Below are 19,393 nucleotides of genomic sequence, written 5' to 3'. Positions count from 1 at the left end.
TATGGGAAGGGTGGGTACCCCATCCTAGCAGCCTCAGGACACAGTGAATGGATAAAGAAGTGAACGAGCAAGCTATGGCACAAAACAGACGTGCCAATTGCAGGGGAGTAAGCCACTGTCTGCTTCTATGGAACTCCATGATCATCTAGGAATAGGGACCAATCTGATGTCCAGCAAGGGCCTTGCACAGCCTGTGGAAATCTAAGTCTATACCCTTTTTCATTAGTTCATTCCCTCATGTATTTTTTTTATTTTTATTTTTTAGTTGTAGTTGGACACAATACCTCTATTTTGTTTATTTATTTTTATGTGGTGCTGAGGATCAAACCCAGGACCCCGCACGTGTGAGGTGAGCACTCTACTGCTGAGCCACAACCCCAGCCCCTCCCTCATGTATTTTAAAAATGAATACATATCTGTTAACAATTGGAAAAAGGCCACAGAGGTAAAACGTCATAGAGGTCAGAAAAATGTGTAAGTTGCAACATGGTCCCCTAGTGGTCCTTTAGGTTACAGCACCCAGTCACCAAGAAGCTGAGCTGGGAGTGGGCGGGGCTTTTGGACAGCATCAAGATGGGCCCTGTTCTGAACTGATGCCCTCTGTGGTCCTGGACAGCAGCCGGGGCTCGGGGAGTAGTTTCCCATGTTGATACCATGGACATTAAAGTGACTGCTATGACCTATTTTATGTGCTCTATATCTGTTGGGGAGGGCAAACCTTTTCTGTAAAGCATATCACATCCACCTCAAGTCTCTGTAGGGCTGGAGATGTAGCTCAGTGGTACAATGCTTACCTAGCGTGACCGAGGCCCTGGGAATCAAACCCAGCACCACAAAAAATAACAAAAATAAAACAGTCTGGTAAGGGAGAATGTGGGAGGGGTTGTGAAAATAGTGACATGAGTGTCCTCAGGAGTCAGGGGATGTGGAGGGAGGAGAGGATTCAACCCACAAGTGTCTCGGTGTGGTTTCCCCAATGGCAGGAAGGGAGCTGGAGGCACCCTGATCCACTTCATAACGTTGATCACATACTTGTCAGTGCTGGGCCTGGCACTCAGCTCTTCCCTCAGAACAACACTTCAGGTCATCAAAGGTGACTAAGTAAAGGCACCTGGACTCAAATACAAGCCATTCAGCTCCAGAGATGACCCCTCTCACCTCAGTGCCATTTCCCAAGTGTGAAAGGCTTATCCCAAGCAGATTGGGGGTGTCCTGGCACATGGATACCCCAGGAAACAGGGACTGATGAACGAGTAACCAAGTAACTGGAAGGAATTCAAATACATGCTGCTCTGTCCACCTAAAAATCCTGCCTGGGGGCAGCGCCTGCTTCCTCTGCGTCCTGCTGTGTGCTTCCTCCCAGTCCCTGTCACCCCCAGCCCGCCCCTACTGGACTGCGGCTGCCAGGTCAGTCTGACCTGCGTCCACACTGAAGCGGGGCTGGCTCACACAGTCACATGTTAGTCATTCACTCCACTACTATTTCTTGCACACCCACAATGCACGCTCTGATGAGGAAGGTGTGCACATGCTGGAGGGGACGGGGTTCTCCACCACCTTGGAGGGGAGGCAGTTGTCAACGGTGCTTACGCTGCTCTGAGGTGCCCTGTGAGCGTAGCTCAGCCAGGTCCTTAAACCAGGCATCAGAAGCTGGCACAGGGTGCTTCGCAAGCTCCAGGCACACACGTCCACTCTGTGCTACAAATCCCGTGACTCATGGTTTCACTGGCTTCATTTCAAAGGAACATGTCTCACTGCCTTGGGTAGAAAACCAGTGCCATCTGCGGGGACTAGAAACCAAATATAAAAGTAAGTTGCAAAACAGGGCAATCGACTCTTGCTCCAGTGGCTTCCAAAACAGAGGTGCCTGGTAACTTGGAGCTGAAGGCCCACCCCTTTCTACAGAGATGTTTGGGGCAAGTGCCAAAGTGAGACGTCCTTCTTGCCACTATTTAAAGCCTCACTGGCCCTTAGGAGTGATTCACTTGTTACCATTGCTGAAACCCACCCTGGACATTCAGTCACACCCTGTTTTGCTGACGGACACTCAGGAGTCTGACCCCTGACATGTCGTAAGCTTTGCCCCTCAGCTCTTTACTGTCTGTTCCCACAGTAAGATGTGAGCTTCCTGAGGGCAGGACTTTTGTCTTTCCTCAGTATCTCCAGGGCCTGGAGCAGAGGCTGGCACAGCAGAGGTGTCTGCTATCTGCTGAGTGAGGGAAGGCTGTGCCCAGACACCCGCAATCCACTCAAGCATCCCACACTTGGGAAATGACACTGAGGTGAGAGGGGCCATCTCTGGAGCTGAATGGCTTGTATTTGAGTCCAAGGGTTTTTACAAAATCGCCTTGTGATGACCTGGAGTGTTGTTCTGAAGGAAGAGCTGAGTGCCAGGCCCAGCACAGACAAGTATGTGATAAATGTCAACCATGCCTAGGTCACAGTTGTGAGCAGGCCAAGTACCGAGCATGTGCAAGGAGGAGACATGATATAGTGGGAAGCAGGAACAGACCCTGGAGGAGGATGAAATTCAGGGTTTCGTACCATTTATGCCAAGCAAACACATCCAGCAACTTCACATAGTGTCAGGGACAGGCAAACCAGCTTAGAAGAATTCAGAAGTAGTGAAGTGGCAGCATAGCTAAAGTTTAAAAACAACACTGAGTGACAGAAAGCAGGAAAGAGAGGGACTGAGAACGTACAGCAGTTCCCCCTTATCGGTAGTTTTGCCTTCTGTGGTTTAATTTGTGGTCTATAAGAAGAAAGACAGATTAAGACCAATAAGATATCCAGCAGGGGGCATGCCACAACCGTGGAAGTTTTATTACAGTATTGTTACAACTTGTTACAAGTTATTAATTCCAAATGACAATTAATCAATTAGACTTTATCATAGGCAATGCACATATATATTGTACAGAATGTATAGCACCTGGTACCATCTGCTGTTGTAGGCACCCGCTGGAAAGAGGATAAGAGGAGGCTACCATATTATCATTTACACACATGAAACACACAGGACAACCCTGTATCATTCAAGGACACAGACACATCTACATAAAGAAGTAGGAGTCAGAAATAGAGAACTCAGTGAGGTGCAATGATGGGAAGCTGAGACCTCCGTGAGAGGAGTCAGAAACAGATGTAATTCAGAGCAGAGCACCACTCACGCAGATCACACAGCAGGGCCACCGTGCAATTTTAAGGATCCAAATACATCTAAGTAAACACATCAACAGAACATACATCAAGTGTGTCCGAATGGCTACCCACAGTTGAGAGAAAGGAGACAGGAAATGTAAGAGGGGTAAAGTAAAATGAGAGTGAGGCTTGACACACACCAGGGACGCGGTGTGTAAGAACCAGAAACTGCCACCGTGTGCTCACTGGAGAGCTTGTCCTCTTCCTGCCGAGGGGGCTTTCCCAGATAACCCCATCTTCTGCTGGGGCTCTGGCAGACATTTCCCAAGAGCCCCAGGTCTGTATTTCCACTTTGACTTCCCTCCTGCACTTCAGACGGGCACAGCAGCTGCCTCCCAGGCAGCCTGTTGGATGCCTCCTTGGCAAGGGTCACCCTCCCAGTCTACACCAGATCCCGAATTCAATCTTGGGACCTCAGGGCTTCCCTGTAGCCAGGTCCCCATCGTCCTTGGTACTGAGCCACACACTGCAGCAGTCTTCCCAGTCCACCTTCCTGCTGCCCTTGGTGCTGACCCTACACCCCCCAGGGCAGCTCTTCCCCTGGGTCCCGCTGCACATAACACTTCCCCCAAGCCCAACATTTCTCCTGTCCTTGGTGCTGAATGTCTGAAGTAAGACCTGGCAAGACCTGAGGTTTTGTAAGCAGAGGAGAGGGAGGCATTGATGCTGGTGGCATGGACACTGGGTGGCTGGTGCTGGATGCTGAGCCAGGGCCTGGGCCCACCTGCTCAGACTCCCAGCGTGCCTATGAAATTGAAAAAGTCATGATGTCCTGCACATGATGGGCACTAAGTGCTATGTGTGCCTGACTCCCCCAAGTCCTTCCACAGCCCTGTGACGCAGGTGCTTAGTGCATGGTCTCTCCTGGAGGAGAGAGCACCAAGGCCTCTGGGAGGCCAGCTGCTCGTCCAATGCCCCACAATGGTGGGACCAGAATCCGACCCCAGGGCTCCAGGGTTCCTGCTCTTTCACCTGCTGCAATGGACAGCATAGCACCTGCCTGAGAGCGCAGAGGCCTTGGGCTCTCTGAGACACTACCGCCCCTTCCTTCCTGCTCCCTGTTGTGACCTAAGGTCCTCCTCTACCTGGAGGGGTACCGGGCCAGTGCTGGGTTCTGCTGAGCCCCAGACTCACTTCTGTTTCTGCTTCATGATAGCCTCGGTGTTGGGAAGGCAGTTTGTCCATGGCAGGAGTCCGTAGAGCCACTTCAGCATACAGTACCCCAGGGACTGGAGGTCACTGCGGCGGGAGGGCCCTGGGAAGGGAAGGGAAGAGGCAGCAGCTGAGCCTAGATGTTCCACTCTCTGACATGTCTGTCCCCTTTCTGTCTGTCTCTCCCACCCAACCATGAACCCCTGCTCACCATGTAGCCAGGCATCCTGTGCCACCCATCTGTTCACCACCACCCCCATTCAACCATCCCTTCTCCCCTCAGCAGCCCACACCTATCAGTCATGCACTCACTCAGCAGATCCCCAGCACCCATGGGCCAGGCCCTATCTCATGACCTCAATACCCAGCCCTGAACAGTCTCATGGGAAAGAATTACAGGGTGGAGTTGCCACAAGGAGACAGAACCCTGGAGTGTGGGTATTGAATCTATCCTTAGTAGGAAAAAGAGTAAAGGAGACTGGGATTTTATTTTCTGTATACCTCCCAAATCACATAATTTTGGGAATTCTTTGAGAAAGCATTGGGCAACATCAAGGCTGAATGAGCCAATTGCCAGCTGATGTTGGAGGCAGAGGTGCCATCCCTACCCCAGGGCAGCTCAGTCTGGGAGGATGTGGGCAGGCACTTGGATGGCTTTGAGAAACAGAGGCTCAGGAGTCTGCCCTGGGCCATCTTCCCACTCTGCACACTGGATAATCATACTTTCCCAAAGCTTTAGCTGATAACCCCTGGGGCACTGCAGAAGTCTGGGCCTCTGCCAAGACGCCACTCCCACGCTGGGGCATGGACAGCCAACCGCCTCCTCCACTGCCACTCCGGGATGACTCTAAGGCAGCTCTCATCTTCCAAGTCTACATCAAATCCCTCTGGAACTCAGGGATTCTTTGGTATTAAGGATTGAATCCAGAGGTTCAATTGAACTTCACCTCTAAGCTATGTCCCCAGCCCTTTTCTATTTATTTTGAGGCAGGCTTAGGGGCTGCTAAGTTGCTGAGGTTGGCATTGAATTTGTGATCTCCCAGCCTCAGCCTCCTGAGTCGCTGAGATTACAGGTGTGTGCTACTGCGCCCAGCTACCTGCGGTTCCCGGTGCTAAATTCTACATCCCTCCACTGCCTAGTGTCAGCCTCCTGTGTGCTTTGTGCTGAACTGTGGCCTCACAGCTCCTGAGGCCAGGATACATCCATGGTTTCAAGTCCCCATTAAGGTGTCCTTACACCTCTTCTGTGCCTGGCTGTCTGCCATCTGTAGTTGTGAGCCCTAGAACTCCCTTGTGTGAGAACACGTTTCATGGTTCTGAGTCCCTTCTCTGCCCTCTTACCGCATCCCTTATGTAGGTCCATGCTGATGAACTCAAGGTCCCCATCATGTGGGCTCCTGCTGCCTTCTGAGTAGGCCACATGTTTGCCACTTGGGCAGTAGCGGAAGGCAAAGCCGTAGCCCACCAGAGTCACCTGTGGACATGGAGAGAGGCCATACAAATTGAAGATTAAGAGCACAAATTCTGGAGTCAGAGATTCTACTTGTGGGTGTAATTTGAAATAAACAATTCCTTTTTTTTTTTAATTTTTTTTTTTTTAGTTGTTGATGGACCTTTGTTTTTATTTCTTTATATGCAGTACGTCTCACACTTGCTAGGCAAACACTCTACCATTGAGCTACAATTCCTGCCCATCCTATTCCATTAAAAAAATAATAATAATTTTATTAGTTGTTGATGGATCTTCATCTTATTTATTTACATACGGTGCTGAGAATTGAACCCAGTGCCTCACACATGCTAGGCAAGAGCTCAACCCTACCACTGAGCCACAACCCCAGTCCAACCTATTCTGTATAGATGTTAGGTTAACTTCTAGACTTCTAAAACTAAGCCATGCTTGTAGCAAAAATGCCAAACAGCCTGGGAAGGCATGAAATGAAAAGATCCAAAACCAACATCTATTTCCCCAGGCCCGGAAACCCACTGCCCAGAGAAAAACTACTATTAGTAAGAGTTTTTTAGGCATTATTCCAAATGGCTTCTTTCAAATAACCAGGTTAAAAAACATGGGCAGGGAGGGGCTCTTGCTTCTACATAGGTAACACCTTCTGTCGGGTGCCCAGGTTTCAGCACTTTAGCAGTGGTCAGGACACTGACTCAAAGCCTAAGGGTCTGGTTTAAGATGTCAGCTTAGCCCTTTGGTGCAACCTGGGCAAGTTATGAAACTTCTCTGTGTTTTGATTTCTCCATTTGCAAAATGATGATAACACAGTCCCTTCCTCAAAGGGCTGCAGTGAATTCAGCTTAACTGAATTTAAAATAAAATAAGATGTTTATCTGTGAAATACACAAAGTTGACCACATATTTTTTTACTGGCTGCTTCTTTTTGTTAAAATATTTTTTAGTTGTAGTTGGACACAATACCATTATTTTTATTTATTTATTTTTATGTGGTGCTGAGGATTGAACCCAGGGCCTCACATATGCTAGGTGAGCACTCTACTGCTGAGCCACAACCCCAGCCCATACTGGCTGCTTCTTATTGTACCATATGGATAGTGGGTAACTTGGGTTGGTCTGTGCAAGACCCATTCATCCTCACTTCTGGTCACAGTTTGAGATGGTCAGTTTTCCATGGTAACCTGCCTGGCCCATGGGGTACCTGAACACTTGGCCAAACATTATTGGGGCGTCTCTGTTGGTGCTTCTGGATGAGAATAACATTTGAACTGGTAGATGAAGTACAGCAGATTGACCTTGCTAATGCAGGTGGACCTCATCCATCCACGGAAGATGTGATCAGAGAGAAGAGCTGAGTAAGAGGAGATCCCTGGCTTGACTGCTAGGCATTTCTTGCCTTCGAACCTGGACTGAAATATGGGCTCTTTTTGGGTTTTGAGCCTGCTGGCCTTTAAATGGAACTTCCACCATCAGCTCTCCAGGCTTGTCCACTGAAGACCCTGGGACTGCTCGGCCTCCACAATCACGTGAGCCGGTTCCTAGTAAACCTCTTTATAATACACGCTTCTTGCTGGATCTGCTTCCCTGAAGAATCCTACTGAGTAATACATAGTTCTGAATTTTCCTCTGGGACTGCCCTTCCCCCACTCCCATGCCATGCTGTTCAGGGGGATTCACCTAAACTGTTTATGCTGGGGTTGCTGAGCATCAGCAATTTAAGCCTAATTTGCTAATGCCAATTTTGTCACTACGAGGGAAGAGTCTGCCTGATAGTGAGCAAGGAGGAGGCAAGAAGGGCCCAGAGATGGAAGAGGCAGCTTCCCAATGAAGGGCTTAAGTTCCTAGATCTAGCTACACCTGAAAATAGTAAAGTCCTAAGTTTTCGTATCCCATAGATCAAAACATTACACATACACATTCTTACTACTTTTGCCTAAGTCATGCTAAATTTGTTTCCTGAAAAAGTAAACAGAATTTACTTTAAATTACTATTTAATCAGTAATCCACGGGGAGTATTGTGTATGTACACATATACACATGAATATGTACATATATGTATACACACTTCAGGCGTTTCCCATTAAAGTTACAACCATTCTTGTCAGAAACATTTGTGCTTTTTTGTGTGTCAATATATTTTTGAAAAGTCCTATGGATATGCACCATATATTATATATACATTCCCGTAAGAGGAAATGATGGATCAAAAAACAAGAGACACTGAAAACTGTGATTGCTATCTCCAAAGTAACTTTCAAAAAGGTTGCCAGGTTCATATTCCCAACAATGTATGAAAAATTCTCTTTTCCTTACATCCTTACCAGGATTATACTATCTTTTTTTTTGGTACTGGGAATTGAACCCAGGGGCACTTAACCACTGAGCCACATCCACAGTCCCTGCTTTTCTAATACTTTACTTAGAGACAGGATCTCGCTAAGTTTTTGAAGTTGGCTTTGGATTCATGATCCTCCTGTCTCAGCCATCTGAACCGCTGGGATTACAGGTGCGTGCCACTGTGCCCAGCTATATTATTGTTTTAATTTTGTCCATTCAAAGGGTGAAAATTGGTATCTTGTCTTAGTTTGCATTTCTATGATGATTAAGGAGGTTGAGTGTCTTTTTTGTATATTTAACTGACTTGCGGATTTCTTCTTCTGTGAACTGTTTTTCCTACCTTTTGTCTGTTTTTATAGTAAGTTGCTTATCTCTTTCTATTGATTACAAGGAGTTCTTTTTAAATGATGGAAAGGAATCCTTTGTTTGCAATTAGCAGTGTGAAATAAATGGAGAGTTGGGAACTGATGGGAACCTGAGCCCAGAGACCTTTGGGGGTGAAGGGAATAAGGCTCTTACCTGGCTTAGATCTTCTGGATTCACAAAGATATTCTCGGCAGTCAGATTTCCATGAACATACTCATTTTCATGGAGAAACTCCAGTGCATCCAGCTGGGAGAAGAAAGGAAGTGTTTCTATGAGTGTCATGATGGTGCAAAGACGCTCTGAATCAGAGCCAGGTGAAGGGAATCCTCAGGCCTGGGGGTCATCCAACACTGGCTGGGGGGCTAAGCTTGCCTAATTCTGGTTGTAGCATTAAGAAGTCACTGTGATAACACACTCCAATACCTCCCTAATCAGGCTTATAGAACCTTCAGCAATAGAGTTAATGTTTGGCTTTCCATCTACTTCCATCTCATTCTCTTAGTTGACTTCATGCTCAGGAGGGAAGATGGAGTGACTAATGCCCCTCTGCAAAAATAACCCAGCACCCATGTACATAGAGTTCTGCTCACTTCTCCTACTGAGAATAGCTTAAACTTAGTTAAGCAATTTATATCTTTATCTCTAGCTCCAACTTCTGCACTGTGCAGAATGACTCTTGGCTTAGAAATCACTTCCACCAGTTAGCCTGATCCAGCCCTAAACTTCAGCTGGCTGGTGGGGGGCTCTCTCTGCCATGGCAATGCTCATCACACCAGTACTAACTCCCTCTTTTTTCACCCACCCTGCTGGGCCTCCATGTTGGCAAACTGGAGCAGGGATGGATGTGTCAACAAATCAACAGGCTAAGAAATGAGGATCTGATGGGCCATGCCCCACACCCTGAGCAGCTGTCAGCTACATACCAGCCGGCAGGCCACCTGGAGCACACACTTCTCTGAAATCACATGCTTCGGGTTCTCATCCAGGGCTGACTGAAGGCTCCTTCCCAGTCTGGGGAACACCAAGAACCTGGAAGAAAAGTGCATCCCAAGAGGTAGAGACACAGAGGACCGCAGGCCACCCATTGAAGGCTGGCTGGAGCACCACCAGGCCCCAGAACTAGGTGAGACTAGGGCTTCTGGTTGCTGGGAACCAGCCTGACTTGAAAAGAGGGAAAGGAAGTAACTGACTGACTTGTGGCTCCAAGGTCCCAGCTATGGCAGGCACAGGCAGGGAGAGAAGGAAAGGGTCCTCCAGAGAGTGGCAGTGAGGTGACTCACCTGTACTTGTCCTGGTGAACGCCAAAACCAACACAGGTCGGGATAGCCAGGAGGGGCGCTGAGTGCAGCTTCTTCCACTTGTTCACTAACAGAGGCAGGGGCTCAGTGTTAGCCGGCCTGGTCCCAGGCAAGGAAGTAGAGTACCTGAGCCCAGACCACGGCTGGAGCCTCCTTGTTGGAGACAACAACTTTGGGGTGGGGGATGGGGGTGGGCATGGGTGACCCATGAACATCTGTAATACATGTCTGCCCGTGACAAGAGTGAACACAGGTGACTTCTGAGAATACATATACACGTCTGGAATAAGAGGAAGGGATAAGAACAACAGGGCAACCTCTGCATTCCCATGTCCACCCCATAAGACCAATAAAGGTCCCCAATGGCCACACTCTCACTGCATTTGCCAGTGTCTCTGTGGGGTGGTACAGATCCAGTGGTGTGCTGACACAAGTTCAACACCTGTATGCCCAGGGAAAGCCAGTCCACACTAGTAGTTTTGTTCTCACACCATATCTGGGCAGAGTGGCGCATGCCCATAATCCCAGTGGCTCAGGAGGCTGAGGCAAGGAGGATGGCAAATTCAAAGCCAGCCTCAGCAACTTGTTGAGGTCCTAAGCAACTCAGTATGACTCTGTGTCAAAGTGAAAAAAAAAGTGTGGGGCTATAGCTCGGTGGTAAAGCTCCCCTGGGTTAAATCTCTATTACCAACCAACCAACCAAATAAAAAACAACCCCCCCAAACCCAAAACAACAACAACAACAAAACACAAAAATAAAACAAAACAAAAAAAGAAAAAAAAAAGAAAAGAAGTTCCCATCATGGCTAACTTCAAGCCAAGAGGACTGGGGCTGGGGTTATAGCTCAGTGGTGGAGTGTTTGCTTAGCATGTGTGAGGCAATGAGTTTGTCCCTCAGCACCATATAAAAATAAATAAATAAAAATAAAGGTATTTGGCCATCTACAACTAAAAAGCAACATTAAAAAAAAAGAGGATGTGACTGAATATGGACTGAGATGAAGCACAATATTTTGCGCAGTATTTTCACTAAACAGATGCAACCAATGTAAGTAACCCCAAGAGTACAAATGGTAGAACAATAGAATAAGTACGAAATGATGAATTTGCAAGTGTTTTATTAACTTTGTTTTCAGTATAACTCATTTGATTGTAAGTTTACATGATTTAATTGTTAACAGTGGCTGCGTGTAACAGCCAGCCTGCAGCGCTCCTAAAAACTTACTACTTGACTCTTGAGAGCTGGTATGAGCCTCGAGGGAGGACAGGAGTCTGGCTGTGGGCACAGAGGGGATATTAACCCACCTCACACCAGCAGAAGGCTAGTTGTGACAGACTGGCACCCCTCACTCTTTCCCTGACCCACTTCCCCATGGAATACCTTGCAGAGGCTTGGCGGCCCGTTGGAAGAAGTTCTGCTCATTGAACAGGCGCCCATCCTTGGCATCCTGGTGGGACAGGAGGGCAGAGGATGTCACACTGAACTCCCTTAGACAAGGGCCCCAAGTCACCACTGATACTTCAGGGTAATGCCAGCAATGACCACATTTATCAAGTTCTTGCAGTTTATTAAGAAATGATCACATTTATCAAGAACCCAATTCTCCAGGGTGTTGCATGTGAGCACAAATCAGAGACTGAGCAATCACTGAATGCTCAAGTTTCTTTCACAACAGGATCCACAAACTTTTCCTAGACATGTGGCCTTCAGCTAACAACTACATTCCCTAGCCTCCTCTGCAAGGAGGAATGACCATATGACCAAGTTCTGGCCAATGAGTTTATGAGCAAAAGAAATGTGGGCAATTTGTAGGTTATATCCTTAAAAGGCTCTATATCCTATGAAGGCTCTCCTGCCCCAGACTTTTAAGTAAAAAAGTAATCAAATATTATTTTGCTTAACCCATTATTGATATTGGGTTCTTTTTTTTTTTTTTTTTTTGGTATGGGAGATTGAACCCAGGGGCACTTAACCTCTGAACCACATCCCTACCCCTTTTCAATATTTTATTTAGAGACAGGTCTTGCTAAGTTGCTTAGGGCCTTACTATGTTGGTGAATTGCAATCCTCTTGCCTCAGTCTCCAGAGCTACTGGGATTACAGGTGTGTGCCATGCCTGGCTGGGTCTTTTTTAAAATATCAGTGTAACCAAATATTTTAATTAAACAACTAGTGCAGTTGAGTTCTTAAGAGCACAGGGTCAAATTCAGCTAGGTTCAAACACAACCATTCTCCCCACCCCATCTCCCCCTCCCCACTCCTTTCTTTCTCCAAAGCCTCCCAGTATCCTAAGCATTGTCATGAGCACTGGGGATACAGCAGTGAACCTAGTGACTTGCATGCTGGCTGTCTCTGGTTCAGCGACTGAGTTTCCATTTCCTCATCAGTTAAATGGGAACACAACAGCCACCTACAAGGTTATTGAAAGAATTCAAGGACATAGTGTTTGTGAAACTCAACCCAGGATCTGTCACATATGGGCTCTTAGTAACTAGGTGCTGGGCTGGGGACATAACTGTGGAAGGCAGTTTGCCTAGCACGTGTGAAGCCCTGAGTCCAATTTTCAGTACCGAAAATCATAGACAAAACCAACAAAACTAGTTGCACTGAACAGCACAGGGCCTGGCTCCCTGTCCCCATCCACCCTCCTCTTGTCCTGTGTCTTTTCTTCTCGGCTTCCTAGCACCCTCCCCCACACTGTGGGCACATGCAGTAAGCACTTGGTAAGTCAGAGCTGATGTTAGCACAGCTGCTTAGGCCTTCTTTTTTTTTTAGGCCTTCTTAATCTCATGTGATCTACCCCTCCCCAGGGCCCCCTTCCCTGCTAGGGAGCTCTTTGAAGGCAGGAATTAGATGCAACCCAGCTCTTCAGATGTCCCCAGTGCCAGTTTGCAGGAAGGGCTTGTTGAATGAAGGAACACTACTGGACATGAAGCACCCGCCCTTCCAAACACATCAGAGCAGACTGCCTTTCCCAAGGCACAGGAAGGCTCTGGGTGTGACCAGGCTCTGTGCTTCCTCTCCTGAGCATGTCCCCTTCCTGATGTGACTGTGATGTTGCTGTCTTTCCCCCACAGCTAGACCTGAGCCACACACAGCCCAGCACCACACACTTCTGGGCCGAAGGAAAGCCTGATCGGATGGGATAGACAGACGCATCAGGAGCAGATATGCTTGTGCCACACTTGTGTGGGGTGGTGATGACAGTAGCTATAATGACAGGAATAGGTCACTGTGTGCCAGGTGCCATCTGAATGGTGCAGAAAACAGTTAAATGGGGACTCTGTGTTAATCCCATAAGACTTGGGGCAAGTTGAGTCAATTCAACAAAGTGGTGCTTGTGAAATTCTGGGGCCAGGCACATAAAAAGCACATGTGACCTGTCATCAGTGAGTCAAGCCCCAGAGCCATGCTCCAAACCACCAACACAGCCTGTGTCTAGGGCTGAAAGGGGACACTCAACCCAGCTGTCCTTGGTTTTCCGGGTACAAGTTCAGCGAAGGAAATACAAGTTGCCATGATGCCAGCTACTCAGGGTTGAGGAGGAGGCTGAGCACCATGGCGATGCCCTCTTAATAAGCACCTGCACTGTGCTGAAGGCCACTCTCACCCACGTGGCTGGTGGCTGCTCTCGCTTTCTCCCTTTACTCCTTCCTTTGGGCCACCCCTGAACACATGCTTCTTGTCTGCTGAGCCTTCTGTTAATAAGCACACACTGTGGGTGATTTCACTGAATCCTCAGTGCAGGGACCCCATCTGATGGGTTCTTTGCTGGACTCTGACATCCAGAACAATGCCACATAATAAATGTGTGCCAGGTATGAGGCTGGCAGTAGTAGGCAGGTAGGCCACAACATGTGTTATTGATACTGATAAGGGGATGTGCTTGCCTGAGTTACAAGGCCAGAAAATGTCATATGCAGGGCATGCCTGAACACAGGTCTCCTAGAAGCCTGAGATGAGGAACCGGGAGCCTGCCTGTCCAGGGTCCTGCCACTATTGACGGGTCAGGGGCACCCTGGCTCCAGCCGAACTCTCCTGCTCACAGACAGAGTCAGAGGTCTCAGGAGTTGATGGTGCATCTGCAAAATCCCAAGCCCTCCCCTCTGAGCTGCTCCCCCATCAGAGGCCACTCACCAGTTTGAGTGAGAATCTGTTTTTACAGGGCTTTGACCCACAGGCAAGGGCAGAGGTAGGCTCAGCTGTGAAGAAACAGAAACAATGAGCAAGGTCCAAAACTGAGGAGAAAGTCAAGGCCATGATCCGCAACCTTCCCAGCCATGGGAAGCAGTCCTAGTTCTTGGGTTCCCACAGGCAAGTGCATCCTTGCCCTCCTCACCTGCTCCTTCCTATTGTCAAACAGCTCCTTTCCTGCTTCCTCTTTCTCTCTGCGAATGTCCAGCTGTGCAGGAAAGGGTTAACACTACAGGTCTGAGACCTTCCAAGGACTGAAAACTGAATTTCAGGAGGGTGCCTAGCATTCCCTAACTGATGAGAGGGGCTCACTTGGCCTAAATCATTTGTGCATCAGTGTGGTTTAGTCTGAGCACCTGCTGTCCTTCTGGGAGTCTGGGATTTGGGTATGAGTTAGGCAAAGGCCACCTGACTAGCCCCCATAACCACCCTGGGCCCTGAGTCTCTGATAGGCTTCCTTAATGGACAACAATTTCTATGTGCTGTTCCAGCTTATGGCTGAGAGAATTCAGTGTATCTTCTGCAGTAGCTCCATCCTAGGCCACATCCTGGGTCAACCTATATCCAATGATTGATCAAGGGACATAAAAGCCCAGCCATTCTGCTAACATGGAACATGCTGGAACACCTGTTTTGCACTGGAGCCCATTAATTCATTAATCCATGAATGGCGGGACACACAGCCCATACCTGAGAGCAGAGTCCTCCTGTGACCTGATCACCTCTTAAGGTTACCACCTCGTTCCACCTCTTAACTACCTCACAATGGGGATTAAATTTCAATATGAATTTTGGCAGGGACATTCAAACCATAGCAGAGTGACTGCTAAAAGGCATTGGATTTCCCTCCCTCCCTTCCTTTTTTGTGATACTGGGGATTGAACCCAGTGCCTCACACATGCTAGGCAAGCATTCTACCACTAGGCTATATCCGAGGCCTTAAAAAAATTTCTGTTTTTTCTCACTTGAGACAGGGTCTTGATAAGTTGCCCAGGCTGGGCTGTAACTTGCGATCTTTCTGCCTCAGCCTCCTGAGTAGCTGGGCTGAGGGGTGTGCACCACCATGCCCAGCTGGTACTGGATTTCTTTCTGGGGTGAGGGAAACATCCTGGAATTAGAAGGTGGAGGTCGCTGTACGACATTGTAAATGTACTAAAAGCCACTAAATTTTATACTTTATGTTATATGAATTGTATCTTAATTAAAAAATTTCAGGGCCGGGGTTGTGGCTCAGTGGTAGAGCACTTGCCTACCATGTGTGAGGCACTGGGTTTGATTCTCAGCACCACATATAAATAAATAAAATAAAGGTCCATCGACAACTAGAAAAAATATTAAAAAAAAAAACAAAAAACTATGAACAAAAAGGGCATATAAAAAAAAGAGCCTTGTGTACGCAGTCAATGAATGAATGTTAGGTATCATCCATACCAACAATACTGCCACCCTTACTTTCTTCATTGTCACAGAGTCTGACTCCATTGTTTGAGGTTTAACAACAAACAGCTTTTAAGCCCCGCCCCTTCTGGCCAACAACTGGGCAAGCTGCTACGAAAGCCTGGGTGCTCCCTCTTTGGAGCTGGCAGAAGATTCAAACTTTGCCAGGCACTGGCTGCGTATGAAGCCTCACCCCAGCCCCACCCCTAGCTGCCTCTTTCCCTTACTCTCCCAAGGTATGAACTCCTCTTCACCAGACCCCAACTAAGTAAGCAATAAACCTATCTTCTTGGTGTGGATGACATCACCAATCTCAACATCCTACCCAAGTTCTGGGTGGGGACACAACTGTCTCTGCAGGCTGAGCATGACAGTGACCTTTTCATGTGGTCACTGGGCCTGCACTCCTAATGTCAGCAGTCAGAATCATGGGGCAGCACACTTTTCACACAGGCAGATGCTCTCGACTGGCTGCAGGCCTTGCCACTCTGTCCCCTTACTCACAGACTGCTGCATTCACTCAAGTGGGTAACTTTTCAGTCCTGAGTCTAAAACAAAGTTGCCTGGACACAGGTCTGCAGCTAGAGTCATGGCTCCATCCCCATTCTCCAAAGGGGATCGCCCTCTCTGGTCTGTCCTGGTGTTGAAGTGGCCCAGTGTGGCCAAGGCCCTGGTTGACTGGACAGAGTACCTTCATAGAGAATGCCCTGGTCATTCCTCATCTGGAGGGTCCCCAGCTTCCAGTGCTGCCCATTCTTGTCCGTCAGCTCTGTCCCCGTGGGCAAAGCCTCAAGTGAGGTGGTCACCCGGCTTCGCTTCAGGGTCTGAGGGCTTCGCCTGGTAGACTGTGGGCTGCTTTTGGGGGTCGGGGGTCTTCTGCAGGCCCCTGCAAGAGGATGGTCTCGATAAAGGCAAGGCAGTATCAGGAAAGGAAAGTCAGTGCGGATGAAACAACACGCATGGCACTGTTTGCCGACCCACTCACTGGGCAAATGCTTTCAGGGACTTCTATGGGTCAGGTCCTTTGTAACGACACTGGGGGCTTAGACATGAGTCAGGCCTGGACTCTTCCCTCAGGAGCTCCCCGTGTGGTGGGGAAGTCTAATCAAGATACAGCCACTTGAGTAGAGTCTGAGAAGGGGCAGTACTGAGGGATATTAGGGCCAGAGAACAAAGGCTGACTGCTGAAGGAGTTCAGGGAGGCCTCCTAGAGGAAGGGAGGTTAGAGTTGAGCCTTGTTAGATGAGTAAAAGTTTTCTATGAAGAAGAGGACATTCCAGATGTTCACCCCAAAACATCCTGAAACAGGCTTGGCCCTGTACTGAGTATGAAAAGGCCTGGAAATGGTTTGACAAGTCCCTGCCCCAAGAAGAGAGTGGGGTGGTGGGACTGACATTGACACAGGGAAAGATAACACCACCTACCCTCCTCCTCCTCCTCCCCACCACCCCTCAAGGCACACGTGGACAAGAGGCTCTGGGTCCTGGAAGGAAGGAGCCAGGAGATGGCTGGGGAGCCAGTGCTAAGGACATAGGCCTGTGGTCTTCAAGCTTCCCTAGTGCTGGCAAGCACCGATGAGTCATGTTTGGTCCCAACCTGTGAAGGACGCCCAGCCTGAAAGGGACGTGGAGCCTTGAGTGACACAAACATGCACATGAGGGCAGCCTTAGGCACTGAGGGTGCAGGACAGAGGCTGGAAAGGTTCTGTGGGGGCGATGACAGGAGGCCTCTGCATGAGCCTGCTGTGCTCAGGAGAGGGTTCCCAGGATGGGTCTCTTGAGTGTTGGAAATGAGGTGCATTCAAGGGCAGAGGAAGATGACAGCTCTGGGCCAAGGAACAGACTCAGCAAAGACCCGAGGCTGAAAATCCCTCCAAGTAAGTCTTCTGTGCACAGGGCTATGGTGAGCACTGAGGCAGGAACCAGGCCATCTGGACACCAGGCTGAGAGCAACAGCAGGGAGAGACAGGGACAGCTCTGGGTGGTGAGGTAAGGCACCTCTAGAGCCAGGTGGTGATGGAATGAGGGGGCACCTGAGGCTGGGGAAGAGGCTGTGCAAGGGGAGATGACGTTCCAGCTGGAGCTATGGTGGCTTTGTCCCAAACACTGTCAGACAACCCATCTTTCCTGTCTAGAATCAGATGAACCCTGACTCTTACCTTTGGGTCTCTCAGGGGAATTCAAGGTATCTTCAGACTCAATGTTGTCACCATCCACGAGAAGGGATGATTTGGGAGAGGTGGCAGTGCTTGACCACTTTACTTTCTTGGGAGGAATTTCAGAACTGGAACTCAGTTCTCTCCTTGAGCCTAGAGAAGTGGAGAAATGCACACTGGAGTTACACAGGCCCTAAATAGGACCACAGAACCTTTCCTTTCTCTCTTTTTTTGAAACAGGGTCTTGCAGAGCTGTGGATGCAGCTCAGAGGTCAAGCATTTGCCTAGCATGTACAAAGTCCTAGTTTCGATCCCAGCATTGAAAAGACACAGGGGGAAAAAGAGTCAAGGATTGAAATAGGGTCTCATGGTGTTGCCTAGACTGGTTTCAAACTCCTGGGCTCAAACGTTCCTCCTGCCTCAGCCTCCTGTGTAACTGCTACAACTCTTCTCCTTTCAGGTATTATTAACTTGGCCAGCATGATTAGGCCCTGGACTACTGGAAGGCCTCCCAGCTGGTTTCCACACCTCCAATCCGTTTTCCACACACAGCAGCCAGAGAAGTCTTTTCAAAAATGCAGATCATACCATATTACTTACTCTGTGGAAACTCTTCCACTGCTCTCCACTACACCCACAGTTAAGACTAAACTTCTTACCCAGATCAACACAGAACTGGACCACTTCTTAACACCTCCCTGTCCACCCTGACCATCACACCTCATGAGAAATCAGGCTGCATGTCTGCCCCCAAACTACACTGTTCTGCGTGCCTCCACTCTGCCTTGCTCCCCACACCCAGTCTCTCCCCATTCCAAGCCCTCCCTCACTCACTCTTCACCTAGCTAATTCTTTTTTATCCTTAGGTCTTGGGTGAAACATTTACTCAACTGGGGAGGCCTTTCATGATCTCCCCCAGAAAATGTCCCCAACTTCTGAGCAACCAAGTCTGTGCCGGACACAGTCCTGGGTGCTGTGCAATGCAAACAGCAGATTACAAAAATCACAATCTATGCAGGTTACAAAACACACAAAGTTCCTGTCCTATGGAGCTCACCGACAAGAAGTAATAAAAATATGTAAAATCTTGTGTCTAATCCTGTCACAAGGACCAAAGAAAATGTAAATCAGGAAAGGGGGATAGGAAGATGTGGTCTTATTAGGGGTGTCAGGGATGGTGCCTGTGAGAAGGCAGCAGCTGGGCTGGGGCTGGGACTCGGAGGCAGAGCACTTGCCTCGCATGTGTGAGGCCCTGGGTTTGATCCTCAGCACCACAGAAAATAAAGGCCTGCTGTCCATCCACAACTACAAAAAATTAAAAAAAAAAAAAAAGAAGAAGGCAGCTGAGTAAAGACCTGAAGGCAACGCGGGACACACAGGCAAAGGAGGGAAGGACCACCCACCCAAGGAACAGCAAGTGTGAGGGTTCAGAGGCCCAGGCCTGGAGGAGGGGAGGAAGGTGGTTAGGGGACTGACACCATCCAAGCAGCAGCAGAAGGGTAGGAGGTGACGTCTGGGAAGGACTGGGGCCCAATCATGTGTGGCCTCACATGGAAGATGGGGAGCAGAGGAGTGACAGGATCTGGCTGTCTTAACAGGAACCCTCAGTGCCACACGAAGAGGACTGCAACAGGGACAAGAAAAAGAGAGCCCAGAGAAGAAGGCTTCTGCAACAACATAGGTGAGAGGTGAGGGCAGGGTGGGTGTGAGGAAGTGATGCTGCTGCTGTTTAAAAGGGAGCACCCACAGGGTGTGCTGAAGGGTGGCGTATGAGGGAGGCCTCCTG

The 19,393-nt window shown here is 48.7% G+C and overlaps 1 protein-coding gene across 4 annotated transcripts in view; it reads right to left on the bottom strand.

Annotated features, from left to right (window-relative positions):
* The window catches only part of Vrk3 (VRK serine/threonine kinase 3), a 36,394-nt gene that overhangs the window by 9,582 nt on the left and 7,419 nt on the right, over positions 1-19,393 (bottom strand). For all 4 annotated transcript variants that reach the window (XM_027920458.2, XM_071604559.1, XM_027920457.3 and 1 more), the window contains exons 4-12: positions 17,611-17,760; positions 16,144-16,338; positions 13,959-14,023; positions 11,202-11,268; positions 9,803-9,887; positions 9,446-9,551; positions 8,676-8,768; positions 5,695-5,827; positions 4,336-4,456 (exon numbers count right to left, since the gene is read on the bottom strand). In XM_027920458.2, the coding sequence (XP_027776259.1) occupies positions 4,336-4,456; positions 5,695-5,827; positions 8,676-8,768; positions 9,446-9,551; positions 9,803-9,887; positions 11,202-11,268; positions 13,959-14,023; positions 16,144-16,338; positions 17,611-17,760 (1,015 nt within the window). The remainder of the gene's footprint in view (positions 1-4,335; positions 4,457-5,694; positions 5,828-8,675; positions 8,769-9,445; positions 9,552-9,802; positions 9,888-11,201; positions 11,269-13,958; positions 14,024-16,143; positions 16,339-17,610; positions 17,761-19,393) is intronic.

This window comes from Marmota flaviventris, chromosome 18 (assembly GCF_047511675.1).
Source record: "Marmota flaviventris isolate mMarFla1 chromosome 18, mMarFla1.hap1, whole genome shotgun sequence".
NCBI lineage: Eukaryota > Metazoa > Chordata > Mammalia > Rodentia > Sciuridae > Marmota > Marmota flaviventris.
Note: the sequence above shows the minus strand (reverse complement) of the source record. Positions and strands in the feature narration are given on the sequence as shown.